Below are 26394 nucleotides of genomic sequence, written 5' to 3' on the forward strand. Positions count from 1 at the left end.
GGCTGTTTACTGGTGGTCAGGTAAGGTGAGTAACTAGTGGCTGCCACACACTTTTTGATTGACTGACAAACCAATCGCCATCATCCAATGCCCTCCCTCCCTCCCTCCCTCCGTTCTCTCCGACAGGCGAGTGAGCGACGAGGGCGGCCCCACCCACTTACCCCAATACCTACTTGTCCCCCGCCACCACCACCACTACCGCCTGCTGATTGATTGATTGCCCGCCTGGCGGCCTGCCTGCGCATGATTTATGCGGTACGCCCCGCAGCCTGCCTGTGGCTGTCTGCCTGTCGGTCAGTCCCTATTTCCTGGTTGGCGGCGTCGGTGGTCCCGGGGAATGGCTGGGTGGTGCGGTGGCAGCAGCGGAACCGAAGGACCAACAAACGGCTACTCACTTCCTGGTGTCCTGCCCTGCCTGCTGCTGTGCACCGTTCGGCATGGAAGAGAGAACCCAGTCAGCTAAGCTCCTGTGCTAGGGAGGTGGGTAGGTGGGTGAGACATCTCTTGGTCACCCGTCTGCCCGTCGATTCGGCTTCTGATTGCTGGTGTAGGAGGAGGTTTGGAGTTGTCGGATGGTGGTGGTTGTGCTTTTCTTTTGGTTTTTCCCTACTCCGTCTGGCAGCAGCGCTGTCGCACTCAGTCCACAGTGTCTGTCTGACATGTGGGCCTCGAGAAGGTGAGGGACTGACTGGCTAAGTGTCCGTCCGTCCAACTCCAACCCAGCTTGTGCAGATTTTGCGCGGGTAAAATCTGGTGATGATGGCAACAATGGGCGGCAGTGAAGAATGAAACGGACTGACTTACCGGCACACACTGCAGAACCGCTGGTTGCTGCCCAGGAAAGAAATAGAGCTGAAAAAGCAAGCAAACAAACTTGGCGCGACTATTGCAGCCAGCAGTTGCTTGTCCACACACACACATACACAAGCTGGCTGCATGTGGCCCGTCGATCGATCGGTGGTTCCCGCGAAAAAGGCGTTGGACACCGGGCGTCTCACCTTTTCTGGGTCTCGTTTAATCTGCCGTCTTTGATTGGACGCCTGACTAGGGATTTTTTTTTTTCCCCGACCAATCACCTGTGTTGAGCGATGAGAGAGTGCTGAAGTGATGGTCGGAAGCATGGGAACTTTTGTACTTGATTTGCTCACCTGCTGAGGAAATCGGGTAGCAGTAGACCAAGATGGCGAGCTGGAGAGGTTTCAAGCGTAAGCGGACTGGGGCAGGACTTGATAGCGAAAGTTGTGTCTGAGTGTGGATGAGCCAAAGATGGACCAACCTTCAAGTGTCAAAAACAGGTCGTTGGAGAGCCGGACATTTTCATTTCCGCCTTCAATGTATTGTTCATTAAGGAAGTGTTTCTTTTTTGGGGCGGATGATGCAGAGAATTCTACTTATGTAAATGCATTTACATGGCAGGAGAAGCCAAAGCAAAAACAAAAGAGAGAAAAAGAGAGGGAGCGTGCAAGGGGTCCGTTACCCCTGAACCCAGCGCCCCTCGACCCCAAAGCCGATGATCGCCCAACACCACAACCTACTTGGTGTAGTCCTTCTGCAGCATCTTCGCAATGGTCGTAAGTTGAATGTTGCTCGTGCCCTCGTAAATGGCGCCAATCTTGGAGTCCCGGAAGTACTTTTCGGCAAGGCCCTCGCGGACAAAGCCCATGCCACCCATCCACTCGACCGCCTGGCCACTCACGCGGCCTGCGACCTGCGACGCGTACAGCTTGGCCATGGCCGCGTCGCGCACAAAGTCCTCGCCGGCTTCCTTTTTGCGCGACGCGTTGTACACGAGGGCGCGCGCGGCTTGGATCTCGGTGTAAGCCTGCGCCAGTTGGTGCTGCATGCCTTGGAACGTGCCAATGAGCTGGCCGAACTGCTTGCGGTCGTTCCACGCGTAGCTGTGTCGAGCGAGCGAGACCCTGTCAGCGCCGGCGCCAGCAGGGGGGGGGTAAAACGTTTCAGCGGCGAAGAAGAAGAAGAAGAAGAAGAAGAAGAAACTCACCTGGCGGCGTTTTCCCACGCACCCAGCGCCAATCCCGTCATCTGCGCCGCTATGCCGATCCTGCCCTCGTTCAGCAAGCCAATGGCGTACTTGTAGCCGTCGCCCTCCTTGCCGAGCAAGTGATCGGCCGGGATCTCGACGTCGTCCAAGTTGACGACGCAGGTGCTGCTGGCGCGGATGCCGAGTTTCTTTTCCTTTTTGGCGATGCTGAAGCCCGGCGTGCCCTTTTCGACGATGAAGGCGCTGATGCCCTTGTATCCCTTGGACGGATCGAGGTTGGCGAAGACGATGAAGAAGCCCGCTTCCATGCTGTTGGTGATCCACATTTTGGATCCGTTGATGCGGTAGCCATTGGATGTCTTGACAGCCTTGGTTTGCAGGGCAAAGGCGTCGGAGCCGGATGCGGGCTCCGAGAGACAAAAGGACCCTGTGGACTTGTCAGTGCCTGGATTGTCTCGCAAGATGATGGGTGACGGATGACGTACCAACGGTCCCCGTCGCCAATTGGGGCAGCCATTTCTTCTGGCTTTCAAGGCTTCCATATTTGAGAATCGCTGTGTTGACGAGCGTGTTGTGCACATCCACCATGACAGACACGCTGGGGTCGACGCGCGCCAGCTCCTCAATGGCCACGATACCCGCTGTGAAATTCATACCCGCGCCGCCATACTCTTCGGGGATCTCGATACCCATCAAACCCTGCTCAAAGCAAGCTTCGACTATTTCTGGGTCCATTTTTTCGGCCTCGTCCATTTCGCGCGCTCGCGGCAGCACCACCTCGGACGCAAATTTGGCCACCGTCTCGCCCATGAGCGCCTCGGTTGAAGACCGATGGGTGATGGGCGTTGGCGGAATGTCTGTAATGTCCAGGGCTTCTCCGGTTGTGACATCGCTCTTGCGGGCCGTGGTGGACAGGCAGCGAGTGGCGGCATTGTTCCTTCAAAACCAATGACGTTAGCAGGCGCGTCGAAACACGACGGCGGCCGACTCTATTCGACGTCGAGCCTGCAGCGATCGCGTGATGTGTGGGACAGGAAATCGGTCTGGACGCGTTGCGAGGACGGGCTCTCAAGGCATTTGCTCGGGCGTCATGCGCAGAATCGAAAAGACTGCGATCACATGCGCAAAAGAAGGCACAGATGCTGGGGAAGCTTACTGCGGGGAAAGGCGCACGCCAGCGACGCGCCGGGCAACTGGGCGAGCAGCATGAAGCGCAGACGAGGCGGCGGGCCTGAGGACGCGAGCAAAGGGAGGCATGGTGTCAGTGTAGAGAGGGTTGCAGGTGTTGAGAGGGAGTGTGGAGGGATGGCGCTTTGAGTCGCGGACCTAGAGTTTGGCTGGGGTTGTCTAACCTCGGCTCAGCCAAAAGGGAGATCCGGCTCCCGAAATCTGGGGACGGAGCACGGGCGGCCTGTTCCCCGTGGGCTGCCGCCGCCGCCGCCGCCAACACCACGGCAGCATGGATGTGTCATGGAAAATGCATCCAAGGCAAAAAACTTCAAAAACCGTTGCATGATTTGACGGTCCGCCGATTTGCGCCTGGACACCGCCCTCTCCAGCCTGGCTAAAGTACTTTTTGCTGCATGCGACCAACCTGCTCGTACTTGTCCGACAAAGGCAGCTGCTGACAGGAGAAGAAACCCTTGGCTGCAACCACGCACCTCCTTCTTTTCTTCCTACGTAACCCCTGTCGCTGATCGCCATGCGTGTAGAAGAAGACCAAATGAAACAGGCGCATAACACCGGGCAAAAAATCCACGCGACGATGCTCAAACTTAGAATAGAATAAAAATAAGAAAAGAGACAAAGAAGAAGCAAAACAAAATCAGCGACGAGAGAAAAAGAAAAGAAAAAAAAGGGAAAAAAAAAAAAAAAGAGCGCCGACATTCTAGAAATGGATGACGACAGAATCGACAAGCTGCGCGGTATTGATCAAGGCAATTTCCGCATGCTGACAGCAACACCCACCACACACACCACCAGATCCAACCAATATTGCTTGTACACCAAAGCACCGAGAGAAAAAATTTACCACCACCAACCATGTCGTGCTCCTGAAACGCCAGACAGTTTGTGCCGTGCCTCCTTTTTTTTTTCCCCCTCTCTCAGATCCGAGTCGTGGAAAACTTTTTTTTTTTTTTTTTGGTGATTTCCGTTTCCTGGCTGGAAAATGGCTGGAGCCAAAGTTTGCGAGCGAGGGAGGGAAAGAAAGAGAGAGAGAGAGGGGTGGCGGGCGCGAGCGCCCTTCGGGCCGGCTACCGCGGGGGAGGGTCGCTTCCTGACTGCCATGCCCATGCCGGGCGAAGCGTGAGCGCTAAAAAGGAGGCATGGGCATGGACGCCGTGGAATTGGGCTGCCGACCGGCGCACGAATGATGGAGCCAAGCCGACCAAATGCGAGCCCGCCGAAACATGCCGCATGCTGCTGCTTTGTGCGCCGCGCTCGCCATTGGTGTGTCGGGGCCCACGCAAGGCAAGGGTCGGGCGGACTCGACTCGTCTTGCATTCCTCCGCGCTTGCCCAGCCATGAAATCAAGAGGAGAGTGGGAAAAAAAAAAAAAAAAAAAAAAAGAATCGATTCGGCCAAAACGGGGGCTTGCAACCACCACGACGGCCATGGCCGCGCCGCGGCGCCAACAGGTAGTACTGGAAACATTCCAAAGCCGAAAGCGCACCCGCGAAGTAATGCAACGTGCATTAGATATTACTATGAGGTCGTCATGAGGTCGTCAGAGGGGTGGGGGCGCTCGATCAGTGTCCAGGCCTCCGTGCAGTCCAAATATGTCTGTCGGTCCACGTTAGCGCAATTAATAGCACACCAGGCCTGCAGGGGCAACCCACATGTTGTTGTACGCATGAATCTTCTTGGTCCGTATTGTCCTGATTGCGGCCTCGACGAGGGGCTTGACGTGTGACACGGCGTCCCAGCGATAGATGCGCGTCAAGGGGGCCAGACTGAGGGCTTCCAGTCCTTCGCAAATGCCCAGGTTGTACCACCGCCCAATCTCTTTTTGGTGCGGATCCGCCGGCCAGGAGTTGTACGGTGCCCGGATGATCGTCTCCTGAATGTCAATGAACCCTGCCTGTTGAAGCATGTGCCGCGTATTGTGGTTGTATGCGATCGGCCGGGAAGTCCGTTCGGTGGCGTCGGCGACGTAATTGTACCATTGCAACAGCGGTGAGTTGGCTTGCAGAGTGCCGTCGTCGCAACGAGGTTCCAAGTCGATCTCGACCTGCTCGATCCAGCCGTAGCCAGGCTTGAGGTGGCTGCAGACGAAGATTAGTCGTCGGCGCGTCCAAAAGAGTAGAGTGGAGAGGAAAAAAAACTCACGCAAATATCTTTTGATAGAGCTCGGGCCAGCTAGAGACGCTGCCGCAAGCCATTCGCAAGTGGATCAGGTCCCAGGAATCTTCGCCGAGCGACCAGGGACTCTCGTAATCGCGTGGCACGCGAAATCGCAGGTTTGGGGGGATTCTGCAGCGGGCGGTTAGCAGCGAGTCGCGGCGGCGGCGGCGGGGGGGAGGGGGGGGGGGGGGCCGGAGAGGGGTCCACAAACTTGTCGGGTTGAATGTTGACCAGGTCCAGACCGACGACCTTTTTCGCTGCGGGGTTAGCGACGGCGGGCTCCAAAGGGCCGCATTGGCGGTACATACCTCTGCGTCCAGATATTTGCTACAAAAATTGGTGGGGGCCAGGTCAGCGGCGGTCTCGAGGCGAGAGCAGAGCGTGGGGCACTCATTGAATAATAGCAGGGGACAACTCACTCGGCCATGTCAATCGCCCAGATTCCAGTTCCGCAACCGAGATCGAGAATGCGGGGCTGCCAGTTGGGATTGACGGGGGCTTGGTGTAGATTTTCTCGGCGAGCCACGAGGAACAACTTGTGGTAAATGTCCATGCGGTCCTTTTCTTGCTGTAGCAGGCACGCGACGTCAGAGGGGGCGGGCAAGAAGAGAGCTGGAGAGCAGCAGGACGCACCTCGTCGCAAGGATACATGTAGATGCCTCTTCTGTAGCCATGGTAGAGTCTGCCATGTTCTGTGTAGTTTTGGGGAACCACTACAGCCATCCTGATCAAGTCAGCGGAGGAGGAATCAGCGGGGCTGTGGTTGGCGGGATGGACGAGAATGGTGCAGGGAGAAGAGAGCAGGCGCAGCGGCAGGCAGACACGGCGGGCGGGCCAGGCATGTTGGGGAGCGAGATGGAGGCGAGCGGTGGGAAAGCGAAGGGACTTACCCGTTCGACGCCATCGTAACCATTGAGGCCAGCGGTGGAGGGGGAAGGATGCGAGAGCGGAGGCGGCGACAACGACGACGACGACGGGGACGAGAGCAAGAGACGACGGTGGTGGACAGGGCGGTATGGCCAGGTCATAAACGACTCGCCGTGGCTCCGGGGGCTCGGACTGGCCGGTCAGTGCAGGTTGGGCTGGCTGGTCGAGCTGCTGGGCTGGGGTGGGTGGGCAGCTGTTTGCTTGTGCATCCGACGAGGATCAGCAGCACCCTGGCTAAGTCTAGCGGGAGGGAGCGAGGCGAGCACGCGGCAAGAGGCAAGGCACGGCAGAGGGGAGCAGGAGCAGCGTGCGGTAGCTAGGAGGAGGAGGAGGAGAAGAAGAGGAAGAAGAAGAAGGAGAAGAAGAAGAAGGGGGGGGGAACGAGAGGCTGGACAGGACAGGACAAGTGAGCGAGAGGCGAGAGTAGTAGGAGTAGGAGGAGGAGACGGAGAGAGGGCGCGCTACCAGGTATGTATTAAACTGGAGAGGCGACGAGGGCAGCGAGGACAGCAGGGATGATTTGTTCTGTTTTTTTTTTTTTTTTTTTTTTTTTTGGGGCTGCAGGAGACACTGGAGTCTTGAGCGGAGCGAGCGCGTGCATGGAGGCCTGGCAGTCGATACATTATACTACCTAGTGTACTAGTCGATGCATTGCAGCAGCAGGAGAGAAGAGGGCGGACGGGCACGAAAAAGCAAGGCAGGCAGGCAGGCAGGCAGGCAGGCAGGCAGGTCAGCGTGAGGGCGGCGGGCAATGACTTCAGGTGGCCAGCACTCTCTCTGTCCAAGTCCCAGGACCGAGCTGTCGGGTCACGGCGAGCAGGGGGGGGCAAAGCCATGGGTAAATTAGGAAAACATGCGACCGGCCGCTTGGATACCTCGAGCTGAAGACGAGACGAGAGGGACGACATGGAACTATTACCCGGATCATGTAGAACCGTAGAACCGTCACACCAGCCCTCCCTTCGTTCTTCCCACAACGCCCACCTACTACCTCTTCAGCGTAATTCCACTTCGACCCGTCCCGCATCGTATCGCACCGCACCGCACCGCACCGTACCGCACCGCATCGCATCGCGACATTCTGCGTAAGCTTACTTTTGTCGAGTAGCCCGGTGCCATGGTACAACAACACTTGATCCGATTATTGCCATCCATTGCAAATAAGCACCACCGCTACTTGTCGACTCGACAGCCGCCACGCCGGTTCAAAGCGCGCGCGTGGTGCGGTGCGGTGCGGTGCGGTGCGGCACGCCCTGTCCGCGGACCGGCTTCCCTGTCCTGGCTCCGACCTGAAGATTATGAAACGCTGACGACTTTGACAGACGGACGGACATGACCTTCTGCAACGCGGAGATGACCTTGGCCGTGCAGCCGTTGACTTGGCCTCGGGATGCCGTCAGCTCCACCCTTTCACACTACCTAAAGAGTGGCTGCTTCCCGTCGCTCGACTCGCATCAACCCGACGCGCGCGAGGAAAGGAAAGGAAAAAGGAAAAAAAAAGGAAAAAAAAAAAAAAAAATAGTTGCCGTCTCCAGCAAAAAGCATCTACTTACCGCTCTGCCCGCCCGTGGCGGCGAGCGACGCGGCTCGACTGCATCACGTCGTCGTCGTCGTTAATTCATGCTTCTCGTCGCATCCTCGCTTCCGACTCCGCTCTCCTCCTGAAACGGTGGAACGAACAACGCCCTCTTGGGAAGACTTGCCGTCAACAATACCTCGGGGACCTTGCAGCCAACCTCTGCCCATAATTGCAAGGCACTGGCCTTTTGCGTGCTTCCACGTTCCGACACACGCGCTTCCACTCGACGCGGAGCGCCCTCCGACTCCCCTTCTTGTCTGATCCGTCTCCCGCCGACCAGGAAACGCGACTCTTTTCGACCGCGCGGGAACAGCCGACCTGGACCCCCGTCGCTGCCGGCCTCCACATCTCATCACGCGCCACTGCTACATACTCCTCCTCCTCCTCCTCCTCCTCCTCCTCCTCCTCCTCCGCCGCCGCCGCCTTGCCGATCCCGATTGAACCACAGAACCCGGGAGAAGCATGTGTCTCCGTGTCACGATTCAGTCGACGTGTTCCCTTTCTCCCAGCTCCGGTCCTCGTCGACCCCGTAAAAGATGCTTTTTTTTTTTTTTTTTTTTCCAACTCTGCACGCTGTCAAGACTTCGCCCGCAGCTCGTGTTCTCGTCCAATCAACTCGACGGCTGACCTCCCGCCGCGTCCAACAACACCCGGACGCGACAAGTTTCCGCTCCTGGAACCTCACCACTCCCCGTCGGTGCGACGGCTAAAAGGGAGCCCAAAGAGCGACTGTCCCCGGTACCATCATCACCTGGTCGCCCACGCGGCCGACGTGCCTCATCTTGCATTCGTCTGTTGCGGCGCAGCCGTTCCTCACTCCATCTCAGCGCGTGCCCCACTCCTGTCCCTCTGACCAGTCCCGACCCGCTGGCTCGCGCCTTCCCTGAAGACGTTGACTTGGCTGGCTCTCAGCGCCTCGCGACGAACCACTCCACGGGGCTCGCCAGAGTGGGACAAGATCCTGCACATTCGAACCTCTCAGGCCGTGGTCTTGGTTCCGCTAAGAGCTTGGAGGGGGAAAATTGCTTCATTGGCTGCCGTCCATGTTTTAGCCGACGACGAGAGAGGGCTTGGCTTGTGCAAGGGCCGCTCACCGCTTTGGCACACACGTCTGTCTGCCCACGCTCGGCCCTACCACCACCCCTCTGCCATCTTCCAATTTTCAATGGCTCTGACGTGTCTAGATGCTTCATCCCGCTCCTCGGTGACTGCCGCCGCCGCCTTATTCCTGCGGCGCCCGCATAAATCCGCCTCTTTAAGCTCGGCAGGATGCTTGGGTGTGTTGCCACGCTACATTGCCGAAAAAGCTTGTTCTAGAGTGGAGCCACTTGAAGACAATGTGGGCATAGTGCTGACGACGACGGCTGAGGGGCTGGTCTTGTGGTTGCAGTACCGCAAACTGCCTGAGGTGAATCTTGTTGCACGGATCACGACACATGTGGCGGACAGTTGACCCAGCGGGACGAACCGCGAGCCGCAAAGGATGTTTCTCGTGTGGACATGTTTGGCCTGACGTGGGCGCCCACAGTCGTACGACGTATCAAAAGTCTTGTCAATTCCCAAGTGCCGGGAGTGGTCGATGACGCTGCTCAGCCTCAGCAGATGCGGTGCACACCGCCTGTCTCTGAGCTGCGCAACCACTTTCAGGGGAACGGCAGATTCAGCAGCTTCTAGATGCGGCGTGTTGGCGTCTCAGTTCCAGACCGCTGGGATGGGTGTGGCGGGCCATGATTCGAACCTTGGCCGTCACTGGATCAACCCTCCACTTGCTCCCCACACTAGATGTTTGAAGTTCGAACTGACAGGTCTCTACCACTGACATGCGTTGTCTTGACAACCGCATAAGATTCAAGGCCACCGACTTGTGCTGCGCCCCCTTGCAATTGCTGACAGGTGAGTTCAGGAGTCCAGTCTTCACTGCCCTTGGGCTTCATGTACACCGACAGGACGGACATCGGCGAATTCGCAACGGGAGGGAGAGAAAAGAAGGGGAAAAAAAAAAAAAAAAAAAAAAGGTTGTTTCCGGTTCCAGCCAATAGCGCTACGCAGTCGAATGATTTGACCAATGACGCAAGGGCGGTACGGGACAAAGGCCCCCTACGGGATCTAGCCGACACATGGGAGCCATGACAGGCACAAGTGCTGGGTTGGCGTGGGGTCTACTTTGGCGGGCCCTCATCGCCCTGGACCGTTGCACGTACGATGACGGCGTGCCTGAGGGATTCGCATTTGGCGGGGAGGGCAAGCAGGAAGGACGGCATGAATGGCAGCCCAGCTTTTGCCGCTGCAACCGAGCCGTCGACGCGCAAGAGACCGACACACCGTCTGGCCTGGAAGACACGACGGAGCGGTACATGAGACGGATATATTGCCCCGGGCTCGTTTTGGTGGATTTCTTCTACTCTGGTGGTCTTCCAAAGGACGGCTGCCGGAAGAATGGGGTGCGCGTCCATCTGCGCGAGCTGGGGCGGGACATGACGTCGTCAAGCGTGGCCCGGCCTAGACCACCTGGGCCGCTCTGCTTGTCAACCACATTGGCTTTGCACGCGACGGGCTGGGAGCGGGAGAGGTGCATGACTGACCGACGGAGCAGAGAGAAGCTCTCAACCTTTTTGCTCTGCCTTTCCACCTCCTGACCAACCGGCCGCCGACGTCGACGACTTGAACCTTGAATGACGGAAGCATGTCCGTTTGCTGGTCCCAGGGCCATGGCCCTGGGCTGCCGGGGTGAGCCAGTGACGGAAGCATCTTTGCATCTGCAGCTTTTCTACCGACGGGACCCTTCCATCGCTTCGACCACCCTCACCACCGTCGTCAGGCTTTCCACTCTTCTTCAGAGCCTTTCTACCGGCCTCCCTTCCGTCCGGGACCAATGGAAAGCATCAATTGCTTCTGCCCCCCTTGGCTCTCGCCCGCCATTCCAGCCTTTCCGCACATGGCCCGCCCTGACTGCCTGCCAGCCTATACCCGTCCGCCCGGGCAATGCTGCGCTGCGCCTTTCCCAGGATAACCGCCGCTCCGCCCGTGGCCCGCCGCCCCTCCCATCCATCCCATCATCCCGCGCCCCTCCTGCTCCTCCTCCTCCTCGTCGTCGTCGTCGTCGTCGTCGTCCGCCGCTCCCACCCACCTACCTCCGTCCTTCCATCCATCCCATCCCATCCGCCTCCGTTGCATTGGATCTGGCCCAAAGCTGCATATCCAAATACGTACATGCAATCGGAGGTGCGTCGCCATCACGCCCATGTCGGGCCTTGCGCCAAATCATGCGCTCTCTCGCCTGGGCCGTAGTCGGATTCTTGCTTGCTTGCTAGCATGCGCATGCAGGCATCCCCGCCTCCTCAGGTCCTTTTGCTTCCTCTCTGTCTCTCTCTCTTGCCCTGCGAATCTATTAAGTCTCGCCAACCAAGCCAAGTCTAGCCAAGCGCAAAGACGCGAACCGGATTTCCCTTAACTTCTTGCCGCCTGCCTGCTCCAAAAACAGCTTGCGTACCCAGGGCAGGCGCCGGAAAGCAAGCAAGCAAGAAAGCAAGCAAGAAAGCATGCAGGACAGCTCCGCCGCACGGGATCTAAGCAATCAGGGAAAGGAAAGTAAGGCATCTTTCTACCACCCCTCGCTGCCCATCTGTAAGTCATGCCCACCCCACCCGGCACTGCTGCCATCACCACCACTACGGACAGCGGCTGCGCAGCACAAACCCGCTGCGACACAAAACACAGCACCGATTGCTTAGAACCAGCCATCCCCGCTGTACCCCATAACTCCCGGCTGGCCAGCAGGCAGTTTGGACGCCTATCAGGTAGGTTGATGCGGTGCTGTGCTGGCGGCTCGCGCGGCGCGGCGTTCCATCCGCTCGCAATAGCACCATGGCACCTACCTATCTACCTACCACCGTGTGTACAGTGGGTGGGTGGGTAGGTGCAGGTAGTCCGGGCCACGCCATCCGGCCTTGTATGCATGCATACATGCAAGTCGAAGTGCAGTCAGTCAGTCAGTATCTAGATGATTGACGGCTTGGCTCTCTAGTCAAGCACCTGTTCTGTCCGTTTCTCCATCTGTATGACAACTTCACCTGACCTCGGACTCGACATTGAGACAGTGTTATTCGTGGTAATATGCTGAAGCGACGACACACTGGCTGGCTGGCTCTTACACGTACCTACGCTGGATTCTCTTCCACACGAGGCGAGATTAAGCCATTCATTTGAGTTGATATCGCGCCTTTTGAGGCTCCCCCTCCCCCCTTCACTCTTTGCTGCACAGTGAGTAGTGAATAAGTACCTGACCACCTAGATGCGGTATGGCGGTGCTTGGGTATCGTCGTTTTTCTTTCTCGCTAATATAATCAACTGATTGCTTTGGATAAATCAACAAGCCCAACTCAAAAAAAATTTTTTTTTTTTTTTTTTTGTTTTTTTTCCAGGTGAGGCAGTCATGATGGTGGTTAAGGTTCTGGGAGTAAGTGTTTGTTCCTCCCCTCCCCTCACGGACTGGACTGATGGAAAGCGTTGTTCGGTTTACGTGCTGAGAATTGGAAATACACGTGCATGTATACATGCATACGTACCATAATCGTATCTGTAAACAGAAACTGGACACTTGTTTGTTTTTTGCACACCGCACACAAATGGACTACACATGGCTATCTGCTTCGTATCAAGCACACTGCATCATGCACCTGCATACCTGCCTGCCTGCCTGCCTGCCTGCCTGCCTGCCTTCCCAAATGTAAATCACTGTACGACAGCCCTGGCAACCGGAAGCTGTCTGTACACACCACGCACGCCCGCATAGCTGCAGAGATACCTAACACCCCTTCATTCCCTGTGCAGGGGAACCAAAAAGGAGGACAAATCAATGGCCGGCGGACCCGAGAAAAGAAAAAGAGTAGAAGTCCACGAATGATTGCCAAACGACCGACCAACCGACCGAATTACCTGCCAGCCTACCTGCGTGTCGACCTCGACCACGCCCATCACGACGCCGTCGTACCCTTCATGAACCAGTCAGCGCTCGCGTCGACCATGAAATGCGTAATGTTGAACCCATCAGCCAGACCCACGCCGCCGCCGCCGCCGCTGCCCGTCCCAGCCGCCGCGGCGCCCATGCCCCCAAGCCCACCCAATGCTCTCCCCCGTTCCGCGCCTCCCGTCGTCCCGCCACCACCACCACCACCACCACCAGTGCTATCACCAGGGCTGACGTCCGTTCCAGCGTTGCTGCTGCTTCCGCCGCCGTGTCCGCCGCCAGATTGGTGAGGGTGGTGGTGGTCCAGCACGGGCCCTGCGCCCACGCCCGTCAGCGGGAGCCGCGGCATGTTGAAAAAGTCAAAGACGTCGAGGTATTCGAGTTCGTTGGGTGCAGGGGTGCGCGTCGATGCCGCCGCCGCCGCCGCCGCCGCCGCCGCAGATGTGGGCGTCATGGATGCAAACCGGGTCGGGTTTGCGTGGTGAGGGTTCGAGTTGGAGTGAGTGAGTGTGCGCGTGGTTGCCGAGATGGTTCGAGTGCTGCTGTTGATGGGAGTGGCCGTTTGGCCCGCCACCGCCCAGCGAAGAGGCGGCATGCGCCTGTGTCGGCGAATGTTGGTTGGGCGGGTGTTGTTGCTGCAGGAGTGGTTGCCTGGATATCAAAAAGTCGAGATCGAATGCGCAGCGTCGCATGTCGGAGAGGATCTTGACACTGGACGGCGTACTGCATTCGCCGGCGCCTCCAGGCCCAGCGGTCGCATTGACTCTGGGAGCAGAGGGCCCACTCGTTGCTGCTGAGGAGCTTTGGCTCGCACGGTACTCGTCGAGGACGCGTTGTAGCAGCGTGGCGTAGCGCTCAGCTACGCGCCAGTAATGACCCATTTCGCGGAGAGTGTCAACAAGCGGCGTGATTGCTGGATCCACATGATGCTCAATCGTAGAGCCATGGACGAGCAGCACGCGTGCGGCGACCCAGAGCGAAAAGGCAAAGTGCGTCCCAAGCGTAGAGAGAAGCGCGTGGGACTTGACATAGTCATTCAAGGCAGAAATTGACTCAACGGCCGTGAGGCAGCGCTGAATAGCTGTGTAGGAAGGTGTGAAGATCGGGGAGCGTGTGGTTGGATAAGCAGCGGAAGAATGGAGGCGAATGACGGTTCTGTTGCTGTCAGCGTGTGCCCAATGATCGAAAGACCAAGACATGAGCCATAAATAGGAGAAGTCCATATTCTAAAAGATGGATGGACAAGCAGAGTTCAGCTCCTGTTTCATGGGAGATAGCGAGCAATTCAAGTCTTGAAATGAAACGGACAGGGAGCACTCGACCTCTCTGGGAAGATGCATCCAAGATCCCGAAGAAGTGTATGCAAGGTGCTCGCAGCTTTTCTAGAAAGATATGTGAAGAAGTCTGCGCGAGCAAAGAGAGTAATCATCCTTCGGAGGTGCAAAGAAGGTCAAGCTCCACAGGAGAAGTGTCTAATGTACGTCAACGAAATGTTAGCACTTACGTGTGGTAGGCAGCGTGTAACATGATCCAGCTACCATCAACGCGAGCGTCCCCTTTTGGATTGCCATATATTCTCGACATGTTGCCAAACTCATTAGGCAAGCTGAATTTCCACGAAGCAAGAGCATTATCCAGCTCCCTGAATTCGCGCTGCCAATTTTCGACATCAGTCAGGGAGCCAATGTCCACCGGCTTTTTGAGGAACTGGTGGATCTGGGACAATATGCCAACGAGCTCCACGTAGTATGAAAAGGAGCCCAGATTCTCTGGTTTGTTCAGCGAGTAGTCGGTCCTCTTGACGGTGTGAAACCAGCGCGTTTCCACAGCTTGGTTCCGGATAAAGTATTCGTCTCGGCACGGTAGCTTGCGATCAATCTCCTTCTCGTCGAGCGCAAATTCAAAGGCCGTCGCTACTGTGGCATATCTGTCAAGAAGATAGACCATCCAAAAAAGCCTTCTCCGGTTTTCATCCTCAATGAAGTCACTTGGTTCCGGAAGAACCATGGCCCTTAGGGTGTAAATTGATGGCACATTCGGCGACACAATACTTGAGGTGTTTTCCACAGCAAGGCCAAGCTGCACGACGGACCGAGTGATGAGCGCCAAAAGATTCCATCCCGGAGGACCATTGGAGAAGCCGACAAGGTCCAACGCAAGTATCACCAGGGCCTGGAGCGCCTTGACGGAGCTATTTTCCAAGCCATAGAGCAAGACCTTTTGTTTGGAAATGGAATGATATCGCTCGCGGTTTTCGGCCGTCAAGCGTGGGTCCGTGGAAAAGCGGAGCGTCGTGGCGACAATCGCGTGTAAAAGAATGCGGTCCGCTTCATCTAGCGAAATGGATTCAAAAAGCCGGTCCAAGGTCGAGCGACGATGCAGAATCGGGCACCAGGAATTGATGTGTTTGAAGTAGAGGTCCGCAAGCGCGTACAGCAGGTCGTAGGGAGGGAAGTCTGGCTCCTGGGAGCTGATGGCAGGCTGAAGAGGCGAGTGGTCGGCAATGTTTAGTGTCGGAGATTCCAACGGAGGATTGTTGTTGTTGTAGGTCGATGGCAAAACAGAAACGGAATGATGGCGGCCGTGGCCGAGAGAGTGCGGTTGGTATGGAATGGACGGCGTGCCTGGAATTCCCAGACTGCCGGAAAAACTCGTCGGCGGGAAGGGGGAAGGTTTCTGCAGGAATAGGGCTGTCTCAGGCTTTGGAACGTGTGGAGTTTGTACGACCGAGGGGTTGTGGTGGAAGAGGGATCCGTCGTGCTGAGAACCATCACCACGACGCCGTGACCGGTCGGCGGTTTGATCTACAAGCTGGGCAATGGTGGACTGCTGTCGCTGGATTATGTCCTCGAGGCGATCCAGACGGGCTTCGAGCTCTCTGCCATAGCCGGCGCGCAGGCCAGGCTTCTTGCGCTCCTTGTACTCGCAAGGCTGGGAGTTGCGGGCGCACCAACCGCAGCTTGGCTGGCCTCTGTCGCACTTGACCTTGCGCTGCTTGCATGTCTCGCAGGAGACGGACATGGGCCGCTTGCGCTTGCGCGACTTGGCCGTGGGGCCGTCGTGGCCACTATCATCGTCCTGGTCACGATCTTGGTCGTGTGTGTCGTTGTCGTTGTCGTTGTCGTTGTCGTTGTCGTTGTCGTTATCGTCGTCGGGGATGCTGTCATTGGCCTTGGGCGAGGCGTCCTGCGGTAGACGAGCTGACGGCTGATGCTGAGCCGACTCAGACATGGCCGACGTCACCATGGCGAGCACCTCAGTTGTTGGCATCGCGAGACCAGACACTCGGTGTGGTGTTGTCCCTGTTCGTAGGGAAATAGCCCGACGAGAACCCCCAAAATGCGGGGGATCAGGGACGGGAGGGTCCGAGGGCTTGCGCCAAAAGTCGTGCCCTGCGGCACTGATGTCCTCTGGCCGTTGTTGCACGACACAAGTGGCACGACTTTTCCTCCATGCTTCGGACCATCTCCACTGCGCCGGCTCGGCCTCTCAACAACACCATTCCCCGAGCCACCTCTGCCCTGCCCTGCCCTGCCCTGCCCTGCGCTTCCGTCCCTCCAAACCCGCTGAATCGCTGTCCATAGTCAGGCGATAATCGTCGCCCATTGTATAAAGTCTACCGTGATCCAATGCCACTTCTGCCATCTTGTCGCCCTCCAGTATCCCCTCCCCTAACCCCCACCAACGCCCTCCGCCATGTCTACGACTCGCTTTCCAACCATCAAAAAGGTCAAAACCTTTGTGATCCAGGGAGTAGGTTCCGGCGGTGACTACCACAATGTCAAGGGCGGCCATTGGCTCATCGACACCAAAATCTCGACGCCCATGTCGGGCTACGAGGCATACCGCAAGTCGCGGACCTCGTGGGGCATCAACGTGCTTGGCTCCTTTTGCGTCGAGCTCGAGGCCACCGACGGGACCACGGGCTTTGCAACAGGCTTCGGCGGCCCTCCAGCGTGTTGGCTGGTCGCCGAACACTTTGAGAGATTTCTCGTAGGAGCTGGTGCGTGATGCGCCGACAGATTTTGAAAAAAAAAGTCCTTTCTTGACCAATCACAGACCCCCGCGACACCAACCACCTCTTTGAGCAAATGTACCGCGCCTCCATGTTTTACGGCCGCAAGGGACTGCCCGTGGCCGTCATTTCAGTCATTGATCTCGCCATTTGGGACCTGCTCGGAAAGATTCGCAACGAGCCCGTGTACAAGCTCATTGGCGGCGCAACCCGAGACCGCCTCAACTTCTACTGCACGGGTCCCGAGCCCGCATCAGCTCGCAGCATGGGCTTCTGGGGCGGCAAAGTCGCGCTTCCATACAGCCCGGGCGAGGGCTTCGAAGGGCTTCGCAAAAACATCGAATACCTGCGCCAAAAGCGCGCCGAAGTGGGCCCCGACTTCCCGCTCATGGTCGACTGCTACATGAGCCTCAACGTGCCGTACACGATCGAGCTGGTCGAAAAGACAAAAGACCTCAACATCAACTGGTGGGAAGAGTGCCTCTCGCCCGACGACTTTGACGGCCACGCCCTGCTCAAGCGCGCGCACCCCACCATCAAGTTCACCACGGGCGAGCACGAGTACTCGCGCTACGGCTTCCGCAAGCTGGTCGAGGGCCGCAACCTCGACATCCTCCAGCCCGACGTCATGTGGGTGGGCGGAATGACGGAGCTCCTCAAGGTCAGCGCCATGGCCGCCGCCTACGACATCCCCGTCGTGCCGCACGCCAGCGGGCCCTACAGCTACCACTTCGTCGTGTCGCAGGCCAACTCGCCCTTCCAAGAGTACCTGGCCAACTCGCCCGACGGCAAGAGCGTGCTGCCCGTCTTCGGCGACCTCTTTGTCAACGAGCCAATCCCCGTCAACGGCTACCTCGACGTCTCGGTCCTGGACAAGCCCGGCTTCGGCCTCGAGATCAACCCAAGGGCGCCCCTGATCGATGCCGCCGGCATTCTGAACCCAGCGCCCAAAAAGGCCCTGACGCTGCCGCAGGACGACAAAGTAGACGAAGCCAAGTAGATTCAATTCTAGACCGCCCTCCGGCCCCGCCGTGGAGGGAGGGGCCTTGTGCAGGTTCGGCTGGGGCAGTTCTCTGCATGTACAGTTGTGTCCACACGATTCCCAAATTAGACTGTCTTACTGCGGAACGACTCGGGGACGAAGAGCGGAGATAAGGGGTTCTCATGCGTTGGCGTCGGCAATTTCTGGCAGATGGCTTTGGTTTGTCATTTTCACCAAGGGGGCGGAAGGAGACGTGATTTCAAGTATCTGTGGTTTTTACGCCGCGAATTTGTCAGCGAAGTTTTTTTCTTTCGCCTTTCTGGATACTTCTGGGTACTCGTGCTGGACAGAGGGAAGCAAACAAATCGATACAGTACAGCTCTGAGCGGAGAACATGAGCGAAGAGGGATATAGTCGGCGAAGGACCGCCGTACCAGGAGTAACGCCACCACTGTCAAACAACAACTCAATCGAACGACGAATTTGAAAACACTCATCCTTGTATCGTTATGTCTCTGCTTTTGGCGTGCCAACGGGCGGCTGTTGGACATGCTGCCGATGGCTAAGCAGCAGGAGCGGAAGCGAGGAAGAGGAATAGAAAATAGAGAGTGAAAAAAAAGCAAGCAGGCAATCCTCCCTCGACCCTGACGTCCTTACAATCAATGCATCCACCACAGCTACCAACCTCAGAGCCCCACAAAACATACAGCATCGCCATCTCCCAACCATCCCCTTCGCCTTCTTCTTCCCCCCCCTCTCTATCACTTTCTTAGCCTTCCCTCCCGAACCCCCCCCCCCCCCCCCCCCCCCCCCCCTCAACTCCTAAAACACAACAAACCGAACCCCCAACACGATGCCATCCTCGTGAAACTCGCCGCCCCTCTCCGTCCGTATCTGGCGCACGACGCCTCCGCCCGCGCCGCGCGGCATGCCCTGCGTCCACTGCGTCCCGCGATACGCCGGCCGCACCGCGCTGTACGACACGCTGGCGTCGGCGCTGAGCGGCGGCGCCACAAACGCGCGGAACCCCGCTTCGTGCTCCGCCGGTCGCTCTGCCGCCGGCTGCAGCGTTGTTCGTGGCGCGCGTGTGGATCGGCTGGGGCGGGTGGCGCTGGCCGGGGTTTGCGATGGGGACTGTTGTTGTTGTTGTTGTTGTTGTTGATGCTGTGATGGGCCGCGGCGCCGAGGCGATGGCGTTTGGGCGGCTTTCATGGCTGGGTTTGCCGTCGTTGTTGTTGTTTTAGACGTGGCAAAAGGGCTTGCGAGGGCGGGCGGCGTGTATGGGTTCGGAAAGAGAGTGTAAGGCGGATTGCCCGCTGCAACGATACCAGCAGATGTCGCCAATTGTGTAGCCGTGGTAGCGGGCGCCGCGGCGGTGGCGGTGGCAGAGGCACTTCCATTCTTTCCGCGAGCGACTCCGCGAGCGCGGGCGATGCGTCGGCCGGGCGTCGAAGTCTGCTTCGTGCGAGGGCGCGAAGGCGTGGTTGATGACGGTGGTGGCATAGACGACGCCTCAGGTGGCGGAATGGCCATCATGCTGGCAGGGATAATTGTGTCGAACGGGTTATCTGACATACCGCTCGTCATGCTGGCCAAGGCCCTGCGTTGGTTGCGGACGCGATCAATGTCGTTGTGCAAATTAGAGAGACGGCATGGAGGTTGGGGGAGCTGTAGCGTGCGGACGTGTCTGCTGCCGAGCTTGAAACCGACGCGAGTGAAGGGTCTATCAAGGACGCTGATGTTTCTGTGAGAGCGGACAGGCGACAGCGGCGGTGGCATTATGGCATCTGGATTGACATACTGCTTCGTAGGTGCTTGCAGGGCGGACATGTCGGTGCTGCTCCCGGCTGTTGTGAAAATTCCGCGATTGCTGATGCCGATTCCAGCTGGAATTTGCTCACCCATGGCAGTAGACTGCCTAGATGAGCTGATGCTGGGACCGCGACGACGCTTGCGAGGACTCCCTTGGCTGATGGTGGAGCATTGATGCCCAGAGCGGGTGACTCGCGGCCGAGGGGGCATTGTGTTGATAGCAAGGGGAGTTACTGGCGGTAAAGGCGATTGGAGAGACAGCCTTGAGGTACTTCGAATCAGCGAAGCAGGAGTGTGGGATCCCGGGGGAAGTTGGAAGTCGGTGGGCACTGATATCTCCTTCAGCCGGCCTTGCGAGTACCATGCTGATTTTGGTGGGCTTATTGGCGGCGGCAATGTACGAACTGGTGTCGTCGGCGCCTTCGAATACTCCGCAGAAGTTGCGGACGTTGTGATATTTTTCTTCAAATGACTCCGATCCAACACATTGTTTAACATTCCTTTCGCAGTGTTCCAGCGGTTGGACTTCTCGTTAGTTGTTTGGACGTCGAGGCCTGCTTTTTCGAGCGCTCCAGTCAGGAACTTGGGCAGCTGCTCAGAGCTTGTGATGACGTTTTTGTCTTTGTGGATCTCGATATCAGAGACTAATGTAGGTCAGTGTGTGATTCACATCATGGTCCCCGGCAAAATACGTACTTTTCCTTTGCTCTTGTTTTTCACTTGCGACTTCCATCCTGCCATTTTCATTCGCGTGCTGAGCATTGGGCATGGCTGTTCCTAGCCCAGGAGGCTGTGTACGAGGCCTCATTCGAGAGGGCACGTTGAGATATGCGGCTGAAGCGCCATCCTTCCTTCCACTTCCATAGGAGAGCACAATGTCAATAACAGAGTACGTTTGAGTACGCTTGTCATCCCACTGATCGAATTCGGGAGGCATTGTCATCTTCGCCAGAGCATCAAAGTACTCTATGACAGGTGTTCTTCCTCCAGCCTGAGTGGTCCTAACATTAACTTCTTCAGAGACAGCTTGAGAAAGCTTTTTCCAACGGTCTTCAGGCGTTTCAGTTCTTTGAACCGCTTGTCTCTGCGTGCCATCTTCGTTCTTGTCGCGAGGCAGTACAACCCAGGGGCGCTCCAACATGTAGTGAGTCCGCAAGCCACCGAAGGCGAGGACCTTGTTTTCTTTAGCAAAGCGCGCAGGAACAGTGGTCGCATGCGTGAATTCTCCATTGAGGAGGACGTCGACTTTGATATCCTCCATTGGCCGGTTGGTCTTCAAAAACGTTTGCTGCGAAAAGTCCAGGCGAATGGCCAAGGCATGAGGAGCACGAATGACATCTGCAGGATTGTCGCCGAGAAACCGAGCGTAAATGGCATTACGGACGGGATTAGGATGAAAAGTGCGGATAGGCATAGATGGCTGCATGGTGTGAGCTGAATCCGAGAAAAAGAAGACAAATGAAAATCCCGACTTACATTCGGGCGAAGCTCCTTGCCTGCGCGTACCATCATGAATGGCATGTAGGACCCTTCTCCAAGGAAATGCAGCGTATTGAAGTCATCACCACCGAGGGGAATGAAAGACTCCTTGAGCTCGCGTCCATTCCTTACTTCATTTTCGCAACGCTCCAAGTCGTTCCTGGTCTCTTCAGCATGGCCTCTCCGGAATTCCGGCTGTGTTGTCGTGGTCCTGTCCAGGTCCGAAATCACCAGGCTCGCTTTAAGCCGCAACCCATGATGAGTTGGCATCGTGAGAGAGGGACAGAAAGCAGCTTCGACCAGGCAAATGCGGAGTCGACGGCGGGAGCTTGCCTTTGGCGCAAAGAAAATTGAAGAGATGATTGTGACTGCGAGTTACGAGGTGGAGGACGTGGTGTGGTGTCGGAGGGCAGTGTGTTGACAACATCGCGACAAACACTCCAACACGACGCGTCGGCGCAACGAGCGTGGCCTCACAACAACATCCCCACGAAGCTCGGATGGAAAAAACTAGAGACCAAAGTCCCAGAGATGGTCTACACCAGCCAAAAGCGCTTTGAATACTCATCTTCCACATCTTCTGCCCACATGCTGGGAGCATCCATCCTCACCTCAAATGCGAGTTGAACATGTCGCTCTGTCGACTGACAGATCCCAGCCCAACACTGAGCTTCAGCGACCCTCCCAATCAATGGTCGCCCGTCAATTCTCCGTCCTTATTTGGATGCCAATCGGCGGCCCAGCATTCGTCAGCGAATCGCCCAGCTCCACAACCGTCTTGTCATACACCTTTGCGACCTGCAAATCCCACGCGCCTTCGTCCTCGACAGCGCCAAACTCCTCATCCACATCCAGATCGATGCCGCTCTCTTCTGCTGTTCCCTCAGCCTGCATCTCTCCCACATCGTCGTCGTCTTCATCTTCTGCGGTCCCCGGCTCATACTTGGCCATAACGCCTACGACGATGTTGCGCGTGTGCTGCACCATGCTCCAGATGCGCACCTTTTCAGTCGCATTGACGCCGCGACCACCCTGAAATCCGGGCAGCTCCTCGCCCGTCTCAACGTCTCTGCCTTGCAGCAGCGACGCAAAGGCGTGGTCCAGCTTTCCCAGGAGGCGGAAGAGCGCCTTGGGGGCAGGCGGAAACCCCGTCACGAAGCTGTTTACCAGATCCGCGATGGTAAGAAGGTACGCGATCTGCAGACTTGCTGAAGAATCGGTCAGCCTTGCTCTACAACCGCGACAGGAGAATTGGAGAGAAGCGGAACAAAGAAATGTCGCTCGAGCTTACGTGTGCCAGACACCCAAACCACGTCTATCACGTCCGCAAGGTCCTTGCTCGCTTCCACGAAGCTCGAATACCCCTTGACGTCTCCTTCTACTGTCGTTTCGCTGCTGCGCTTTGCAAAGCGCCGCTGCGTCTGCCTCAGGCGCTCATCAACATAGCGGATAAAGGCTGATTCTTTGGAGCCGCCCGTCTTGAGCGGCTTGGACCGCGGCTGAGGAAGGGATGAGGTTGCGGTGCTCGAGGACGCGACAGAAGATGCTGGAGGAGTCAGTCTGGATGGCGGGAAGAAGCCACCTGATGCTGATGGAGAGGACATGATGGAGATGAAAGTTTGTCCTTTGTTGGGTGAAGAAGGTGAAAGGAGATCAAAGGTTCAGGATCCGGGACAAGGTATCCTCAAAGCATTTCGGTTCTTCCTATTTGCAACATCTGGCTGGCAGCTCGTTGGGTTTGCATATCATAAGACAGATGCCGTTGTTGTTTAGACGATCTAGGCTGAGTGACGAGTGACGTCTGAGATAGCGTCTTATCAATCGATAAGATTTTGCAGGGACCAGGAATGCGGGTGAGTGGCTGGGGTGCAAATGGAACAAGGAACAAAAACACCACGAGGCGGCAAGCTTGCAATCATCACGACAAGGCTACACCGTCGTTGTTTGTTTTTCCAACCGCGACCAACCATTCTGCAACTACAAACTTCATCCGTCCACACCGCCAGAAAGATGATCGGCAATTTGCGAAACACAAGGCTGAGATACAGATCTTCGGCTCGTGCGCCTTCGTCGCCAGGAACAATCGACCCGACGAGCCGTTTCGCTGCGGCGTCTGCTCTTCGTGCCGTCTGGAATTGCACCATCATCTCATTTGATATTGCGGACCGTTTTCACGGCGTTGGGGGGCTCTGTGCGCTCGAGATCACCGGATGCCACCACTCGGACGTCATTTGCCAGCGAGTCAAGGAGGTCCTACTCCTGGGACCCTTTTGAGTAATTGTTGGCGAGACTTGGGGCTTGAAGCTCTGCTATTGGACGGCTGTTTTGCACACGTAGGCTGAGAGATTTCGGCGGTTTGGTGGAGAGTTGCCCATGACGAGCATCCGAACAGCTGCTCGACACAACCATGGAAGGCAAGAGATGAATGCGGAGAACTAAGCACAATCCCCGTGCGTGCAGTCCCGAATCATCCGGGACGTCATTTGCCGGCGAGTTGAGAAATTTTCGTCGCAACCAGACGTCTTTGAGCATAGGTTGATAGCACGTTGTTTCCAGACCATGTCGTGCTCTGCTGTGGCCCATGGAACCGGGGAGGCCGATGACAGAGCTGAAGTGGCGTACCTTGACGCCCCTCGCCCTACCCTGAGCCAGCCACCATGGCACCCGAAGCCAAAGATTGAGTTTAGGAGCAGGATGCGGAACGCGCCGGTGGCTACTGCAGGCGCACCACTTTGCTCGAACATCACCCCATCCATGATTTGTACCATCTTGACCGCAATGCTTCCACAGGTCTCTCCCCCATTTTCTGCACAGATATCCAGTCATACACAAGTAAACATTTTTGACAAGCTTATCCAAAACAAAGCAACTTTTACATCAGACGCCGGGCCATGTCATGCGCTTCCGGCTGTCAGACATCATGGCAGCAGACTGGCAGTTTCCAAGGGATGTCAAGTCTTTCCCGGCTCGTTCCTAAAACGCTCTCTCACATGTATTCCACGTCACTCGACCCAGCAACCAAGCATGGCTCAAAAGACGCTCACCTTGCTCATCCTGGTGTCGCCGAACCAGGCACGCGCAATTATCTTGCCCACCCCTACCCGGACAAAGCTATCGTCGCTAGAGGCAGCCTCTTCGTTGCGCACCACGAGTAGCACCCAGTGGCGTCGGAATTCCGCTTTGAGTGTGCCTCGTTCTTGGGCCTTGAGCCCCTGCATTGCGAGACAGTAGACTTGCCCCTTTGGGATGCATCCCTCGTCTAGAGTTGCCCAGCCAAAAGTTTGGTTTGCGCCGTCTGAAACTAGCCATGTTAGCTTCCAAGCACCAAGCTGGCCAGTGTCGTTTGATGCTAGATTTTGCTCCACGTCTTGCAGCACCTCAAAGAGAGACGGGTCAGAGATCTTTAGTTCTTCCCGTTCCGAGGAACACATTTCGGGCAGCGGGCTCAATTGCGGAAGTGGCTTCAGCAGGCCTGTGACTTCAATATGGCATTTGGATTTCTTGGCGTCACCGTCTGTCTCGTCTTTTTCGCCGACGATGCGGGCATATCGATACATGCTGCGTGCTCCAGAGGCTTTTTGGAACCGAACGCCATGAATAGTCGATGCCCATGTCCAAGTGGGCAAGCGCAAGGGACTCCTGGCCCTTTCGGCAGGCTGCGTTGAAAACCAAAGAAGCTGGTCGGCGAGAGCATCATCCCAGACGCCAAGAATGCATTTTGCTCGATTTCTCCGCTGCAAAGCATTGGTGAGGCCCTGTAACGCGATGAGCCGGTCCTCTGATCTTGTCAGCTTTCTCGCCGAGTATTTTTCGACAACCACCTTCCATCGGGTATTGCGGGCTGTGTCATGGAAGGTGTCTCGGGTCTCTCTTAGTGTTACCGTTCGACAAGACCACACCATGCACTCCCTTGTGTAAAACAACATGCGGCGTGACAAGAGCCATTCTTGTGTAGCCCAAGCTCGTTGGCTAAGGGGCCCGAACTCCGGGGAAATGGTTCGATAGTCATCTGGCAGGAGCGACGCATACATGTGGCCTTGTTCAACACCTGCAGCATCGTGGTACGGCAGTGTCACGGCTGGCGCGGGGGCAGGGCGTTCCCAGAAAAAGCCTTCAGTAGAGTCTGAGGCATGACTGGCACCAATTGTCAGTGTGGCTTTCTCATAGATGTCTCCCATTTTCTTGGACTCTTGCTCCCAGTCACGAGGGTCATCCTGGACGATGCAAAGCGAGTCGATCCACAGATAGCGCAAGCCGAGTTGACGGACCACGGTGATTGCATGCTGGAACGTCTTGGGCAAGCCCCCCCAGAAAATTTGTCGCCGATGTTGCGGCAGCGAGGCTTTTGTTGTAGTGAGGGGATGGTTTTCCGGGTGGCCCCAGCAGTGACTAAGGCAGGCGTATCTCTCACGCTTATTCTTCAACTCCACAATGCGCACATTAGCAGAAGCAGGAAATGGGGCTACGTCAATGACGCGCAGGGGCAGGAAGGGTGCCAGTTTCCCCATTCTGGTGTTGGACAGCGTCTCCCTGCAGCGAGGATGTTCGAGCATGCACGATTGGAGCCAGTCTTGAACCAGTACAAAAGCCTCTGGGCAGTCTGACGAGGGCAGTGGAGGCGTGCAGAGGAGCTGGCGACTGCGGAAAGCTGGACTGTCTGGGAGGCTTCAACAGATGGCGCCTGAGGATGGCGAGAAAAATGCATACCTGGATGGGCAAAGAGACGAATGTTTCCGGTGAGGACGCCGTCAGCAGTGTGGACGGAGGCGACGAGACCTTTTCCATATCGCCAGTGGCGGTCGTCGGGGTCGTGAGTACGCATGACGGACCTCAGCTGGATATAGACGGGGCCACCTGGACCAGGACCGGATAGGCGGGCGTTGTCAGCCCTGCGGTCAGGGTCCGGGTTTTTGCAGCGGCGGCTCTCTGCGCGAGAAAAGGCATCCTGGACAAGGGCGCAAAAATCACAGGCTTGGGCCGAGAGCCGCAGCGAGTGGTGGTCGCGGCTGAGGATGATGCCGGGTAGGGCCTTTTCGCCTTCAGCAGTCGATTCGTCGATGATGGACGTGGTCAGGGCAGTCGTGGAAATAGAGCGGCACGCGTCGCAGAGGAGCGACATGGAGGCCATGGGGGAATGGGCCGTCTAGCGATCGGGCGGTTACGAGCATGTAGAAGCCGTCGACGTAGGAGTGGCGCTGGGTCAGGTAGCGAGGGCGAGCGAGAAGCTTGTCGTGGTGTTGTTGAGCCGTGGACGGACGGGCTGGAGTCGCTCAACCTCCACGCCGGC

General features: G+C 57.0%; 12 protein-coding genes across 12 annotated transcripts; 4 read left to right on the forward strand and 8 right to left on the reverse strand.

Annotated features, from left to right (window-relative positions):
* Nucleotides 1-150: 150 nt before the first annotated feature.
* On the forward strand, nucleotides 151-939 carry IWZ02DRAFT_451153 (uncharacterized protein). Its single transcript, XM_066767515.1, has one exon. The coding sequence runs from the start codon at nucleotides 244-246 to the stop codon at nucleotides 694-696; it is 453 nt and encodes a 150-aa protein (XP_066623236.1). The 5' UTR covers nucleotides 151-243; the 3' UTR covers nucleotides 697-939.
* A 357-nt stretch (nucleotides 940-1296) lies between these two features.
* Nucleotides 1297-3414, reverse strand: IWZ02DRAFT_451154 (acyl-CoA dehydrogenase/oxidase). Its single transcript, XM_066767516.1, has 4 exons — nucleotides 3159-3414; nucleotides 2488-2939; nucleotides 2003-2429; nucleotides 1297-1898 (listed from the first exon to the last, which is right to left on the reverse strand). The coding sequence occupies exons 1-4, from the start codon at nucleotides 3257-3259 to the stop codon at nucleotides 1532-1534; spliced, it is 1347 nt and encodes a 448-aa protein (XP_066623237.1). The 5' UTR covers nucleotides 3260-3414; the 3' UTR covers nucleotides 1297-1531.
* Nucleotides 3415-3885: 471 nt separating this feature from the next.
* On the reverse strand, nucleotides 3886-4829 carry IWZ02DRAFT_260874 (uncharacterized protein). Its single transcript, XM_066763344.1, has one exon. It carries the CDS (start codon nucleotides 4697-4699, stop codon nucleotides 4031-4033), a length of 669 nt encoding a protein of 222 aa, XP_066623238.1. The 5' UTR covers nucleotides 4700-4829; the 3' UTR covers nucleotides 3886-4030.
* IWZ02DRAFT_260857 (methyltransferase LaeA) lies at nucleotides 4739-6388 on the reverse strand. The gene is made up of 8 exons (XM_066763343.1): nucleotides 6238-6388; nucleotides 5981-6071; nucleotides 5767-5915; nucleotides 5656-5674; nucleotides 5559-5596; nucleotides 5333-5476; nucleotides 4843-5268; nucleotides 4739-4786 (listed from the first exon to the last, which is right to left on the reverse strand). Exons 1-8 carry the CDS (start codon nucleotides 6258-6260, stop codon nucleotides 4753-4755), a joined length of 924 nt encoding a protein of 307 aa, XP_066623239.1. The 5' UTR covers nucleotides 6261-6388; the 3' UTR covers nucleotides 4739-4752.
* Nucleotides 6389-9866: 3478 nt separating this feature from the next.
* Nucleotides 9867-10823, forward strand: IWZ02DRAFT_451165 (uncharacterized protein). Its single transcript, XM_066767517.1, has one exon. The coding sequence runs from the start codon at nucleotides 9971-9973 to the stop codon at nucleotides 10487-10489; it is 519 nt and encodes a 172-aa protein (XP_066623240.1). The 5' UTR covers nucleotides 9867-9970; the 3' UTR covers nucleotides 10490-10823.
* IWZ02DRAFT_260897 (uncharacterized protein) lies at nucleotides 10327-11232 on the forward strand. The gene has a single exon (XM_066763345.1). The coding sequence runs from the start codon at nucleotides 10526-10528 to the stop codon at nucleotides 11162-11164; it is 639 nt and encodes a 212-aa protein (XP_066623241.1). The 5' UTR covers nucleotides 10327-10525; the 3' UTR covers nucleotides 11165-11232.
* Nucleotides 11233-12547: 1315 nt separating this feature from the next.
* On the reverse strand, nucleotides 12548-16050 carry IWZ02DRAFT_475214 (fungal-specific transcription factor domain-containing protein; the record flags this gene model as incomplete). The annotated part of the gene is made up of 4 exons (XM_066769010.1): nucleotides 12548-12978; nucleotides 13394-13974; nucleotides 14324-15289; nucleotides 15347-16050. The coding sequence occupies 4 exons, from the start codon at nucleotides 16048-16050 to the stop codon at nucleotides 12827-12829; spliced, it is 2403 nt and encodes an 800-aa protein (XP_066623242.1). The 3' UTR covers nucleotides 12548-12826.
* Nucleotides 16051-16255: 205 nt separating this feature from the next.
* On the forward strand, nucleotides 16256-18303 carry IWZ02DRAFT_451172 (L-rhamnoate dehydratase-like protein). Its single transcript, XM_066767518.1, has 2 exons — nucleotides 16256-16822; nucleotides 16879-18303. The coding sequence occupies exons 1-2, from the start codon at nucleotides 16516-16518 to the stop codon at nucleotides 17832-17834; spliced, it is 1263 nt and encodes a 420-aa protein (XP_066623243.1). The 5' UTR covers nucleotides 16256-16515; the 3' UTR covers nucleotides 17835-18303.
* Nucleotides 18304-18599, reverse strand: IWZ02DRAFT_451173 (uncharacterized protein). Its single transcript, XM_066767519.1, has one exon. The coding sequence runs from the start codon at nucleotides 18543-18545 to the stop codon at nucleotides 18324-18326; it is 222 nt and encodes a 73-aa protein (XP_066623244.1). The 5' UTR covers nucleotides 18546-18599; the 3' UTR covers nucleotides 18304-18323.
* A 39-nt stretch (nucleotides 18600-18638) lies between these two features.
* Nucleotides 18639-21377, reverse strand: IWZ02DRAFT_490439 (uncharacterized protein; the record flags this gene model as incomplete). Its single annotated transcript, XM_066769660.1, has 3 exons — nucleotides 18639-20272; nucleotides 20325-21048; nucleotides 21105-21377. 3 exons carry the CDS (start codon nucleotides 21375-21377, stop codon nucleotides 18639-18641), a joined length of 2631 nt encoding a protein of 876 aa, XP_066623245.1.
* A 216-nt stretch (nucleotides 21378-21593) lies between these two features.
* Nucleotides 21594-22845, reverse strand: IWZ02DRAFT_260975 (uncharacterized protein). The gene is made up of 2 exons (XM_066763347.1): nucleotides 22399-22845; nucleotides 21594-22315 (listed from the first exon to the last, which is right to left on the reverse strand). The coding sequence occupies exons 1-2, from the start codon at nucleotides 22709-22711 to the stop codon at nucleotides 21810-21812; spliced, it is 819 nt and encodes a 272-aa protein (XP_066623246.1). The 5' UTR covers nucleotides 22712-22845; the 3' UTR covers nucleotides 21594-21809.
* A 1189-nt stretch (nucleotides 22846-24034) lies between these two features.
* On the reverse strand, nucleotides 24035-26386 carry IWZ02DRAFT_260955 (heterokaryon incompatibility protein-domain-containing protein). The gene is made up of 2 exons (XM_066763346.1): nucleotides 25815-26386; nucleotides 24035-25764 (listed from the first exon to the last, which is right to left on the reverse strand). Exons 1-2 carry the CDS (start codon nucleotides 26233-26235, stop codon nucleotides 24137-24139), a joined length of 2049 nt encoding a protein of 682 aa, XP_066623247.1. The 5' UTR covers nucleotides 26236-26386; the 3' UTR covers nucleotides 24035-24136.
* Nucleotides 26387-26394: the final 8 nt, after the last annotated feature.

This window comes from Phyllosticta citriasiana, assembly GCF_038021145.1.
Source record: "Phyllosticta citriasiana strain CBS 120426 chromosome Unknown IWZ02scaffold_6, whole genome shotgun sequence".
Taxonomy (NCBI): Eukaryota; Fungi; Ascomycota; class Dothideomycetes; order Botryosphaeriales; family Phyllostictaceae; genus Phyllosticta; species Phyllosticta citriasiana.

Coding starts and splice junctions, on each gene's coding strand:
- IWZ02DRAFT_260955 (XM_066763346.1), bottom strand. CDS start 26,235: ATGGCCTCCATGTCGCTCCTCTGCGACGCGTGCCGCTCTATTTCCACG. Junction 25,765..25,814: donor TCGTCTCTTTGCCCATCCAG/GTATGCATTTTT, acceptor GAAGCCTCCCAG/ACAGTCCAGCTTTCCGCAGT.
- IWZ02DRAFT_451154 (XM_066767516.1), bottom strand. CDS start 3,259: ATGCCTCCCTTTGCTCGCGTCCTCAGGCCCGCCGCCTCGTCTGCGCTT. Junction 2,940..3,158: donor GGCGTGCGCCTTTCCCCGCA/GTAAGCTTCCCC, acceptor TTGGTTTTGAAG/GAACAATGCCGCCACTCGCT. Junction 1,899..2,002: donor GCGTGGGAAAACGCCGCCAG/GTGAGTTTCTTC, acceptor CGCTCGACACAG/CTACGCGTGGAACGACCGCA.
- IWZ02DRAFT_451173 (XM_066767519.1), bottom strand. CDS start 18,545: ATGGTTGGGAGATGGCGATGCTGTATGTTTTGTGGGGCTCTGAGGTTG.
- IWZ02DRAFT_451172 (XM_066767518.1), top strand. CDS start 16,516: ATGTCTACGACTCGCTTTCCAACCATCAAAAAGGTCAAAACCTTTGTG. Junction 16,823..16,878: donor GAGATTTCTCGTAGGAGCTG/GTGCGTGATGCG, acceptor GACCAATCACAG/ACCCCCGCGACACCAACCAC.
- IWZ02DRAFT_260975 (XM_066763347.1), bottom strand. CDS start 22,711: ATGTCCTCTCCATCAGCATCAGGTGGCTTCTTCCCGCCATCCAGACTG. Junction 22,316..22,398: donor GGTTTGGGTGTCTGGCACAC/GTAAGCTCGAGC, acceptor CCGATTCTTCAG/CAAGTCTGCAGATCGCGTAC.
- IWZ02DRAFT_451165 (XM_066767517.1), top strand. CDS start 9,971: ATGGGAGCCATGACAGGCACAAGTGCTGGGTTGGCGTGGGGTCTACTT.
- IWZ02DRAFT_260857 (XM_066763343.1), bottom strand. CDS start 6,260: ATGGTTACGATGGCGTCGAACGG. Junction 6,072..6,237: donor GTTACGATGGCGTCGAACGG/GTAAGTCCCTTC, acceptor TGACTTGATCAG/GATGGCTGTAGTGGTTCCCC. Junction 5,916..5,980: donor ACATGTATCCTTGCGACGAG/GTGCGTCCTGCT, acceptor TGCCTGCTACAG/CAAGAAAAGGACCGCATGGA.
- IWZ02DRAFT_451153 (XM_066767515.1), top strand. CDS start 244: ATGATTTATGCGGTACGCCCCGCAGCCTGCCTGTGGCTGTCTGCCTGT.
- IWZ02DRAFT_260874 (XM_066763344.1), bottom strand. CDS start 4,699: ATGCACGTTGCATTACTTCGCGGGTGCGCTTTCGGCTTTGGAATGTTT.
- IWZ02DRAFT_260897 (XM_066763345.1), top strand. CDS start 10,526: ATGACGGAAGCATGTCCGTTTGCTGGTCCCAGGGCCATGGCCCTGGGC.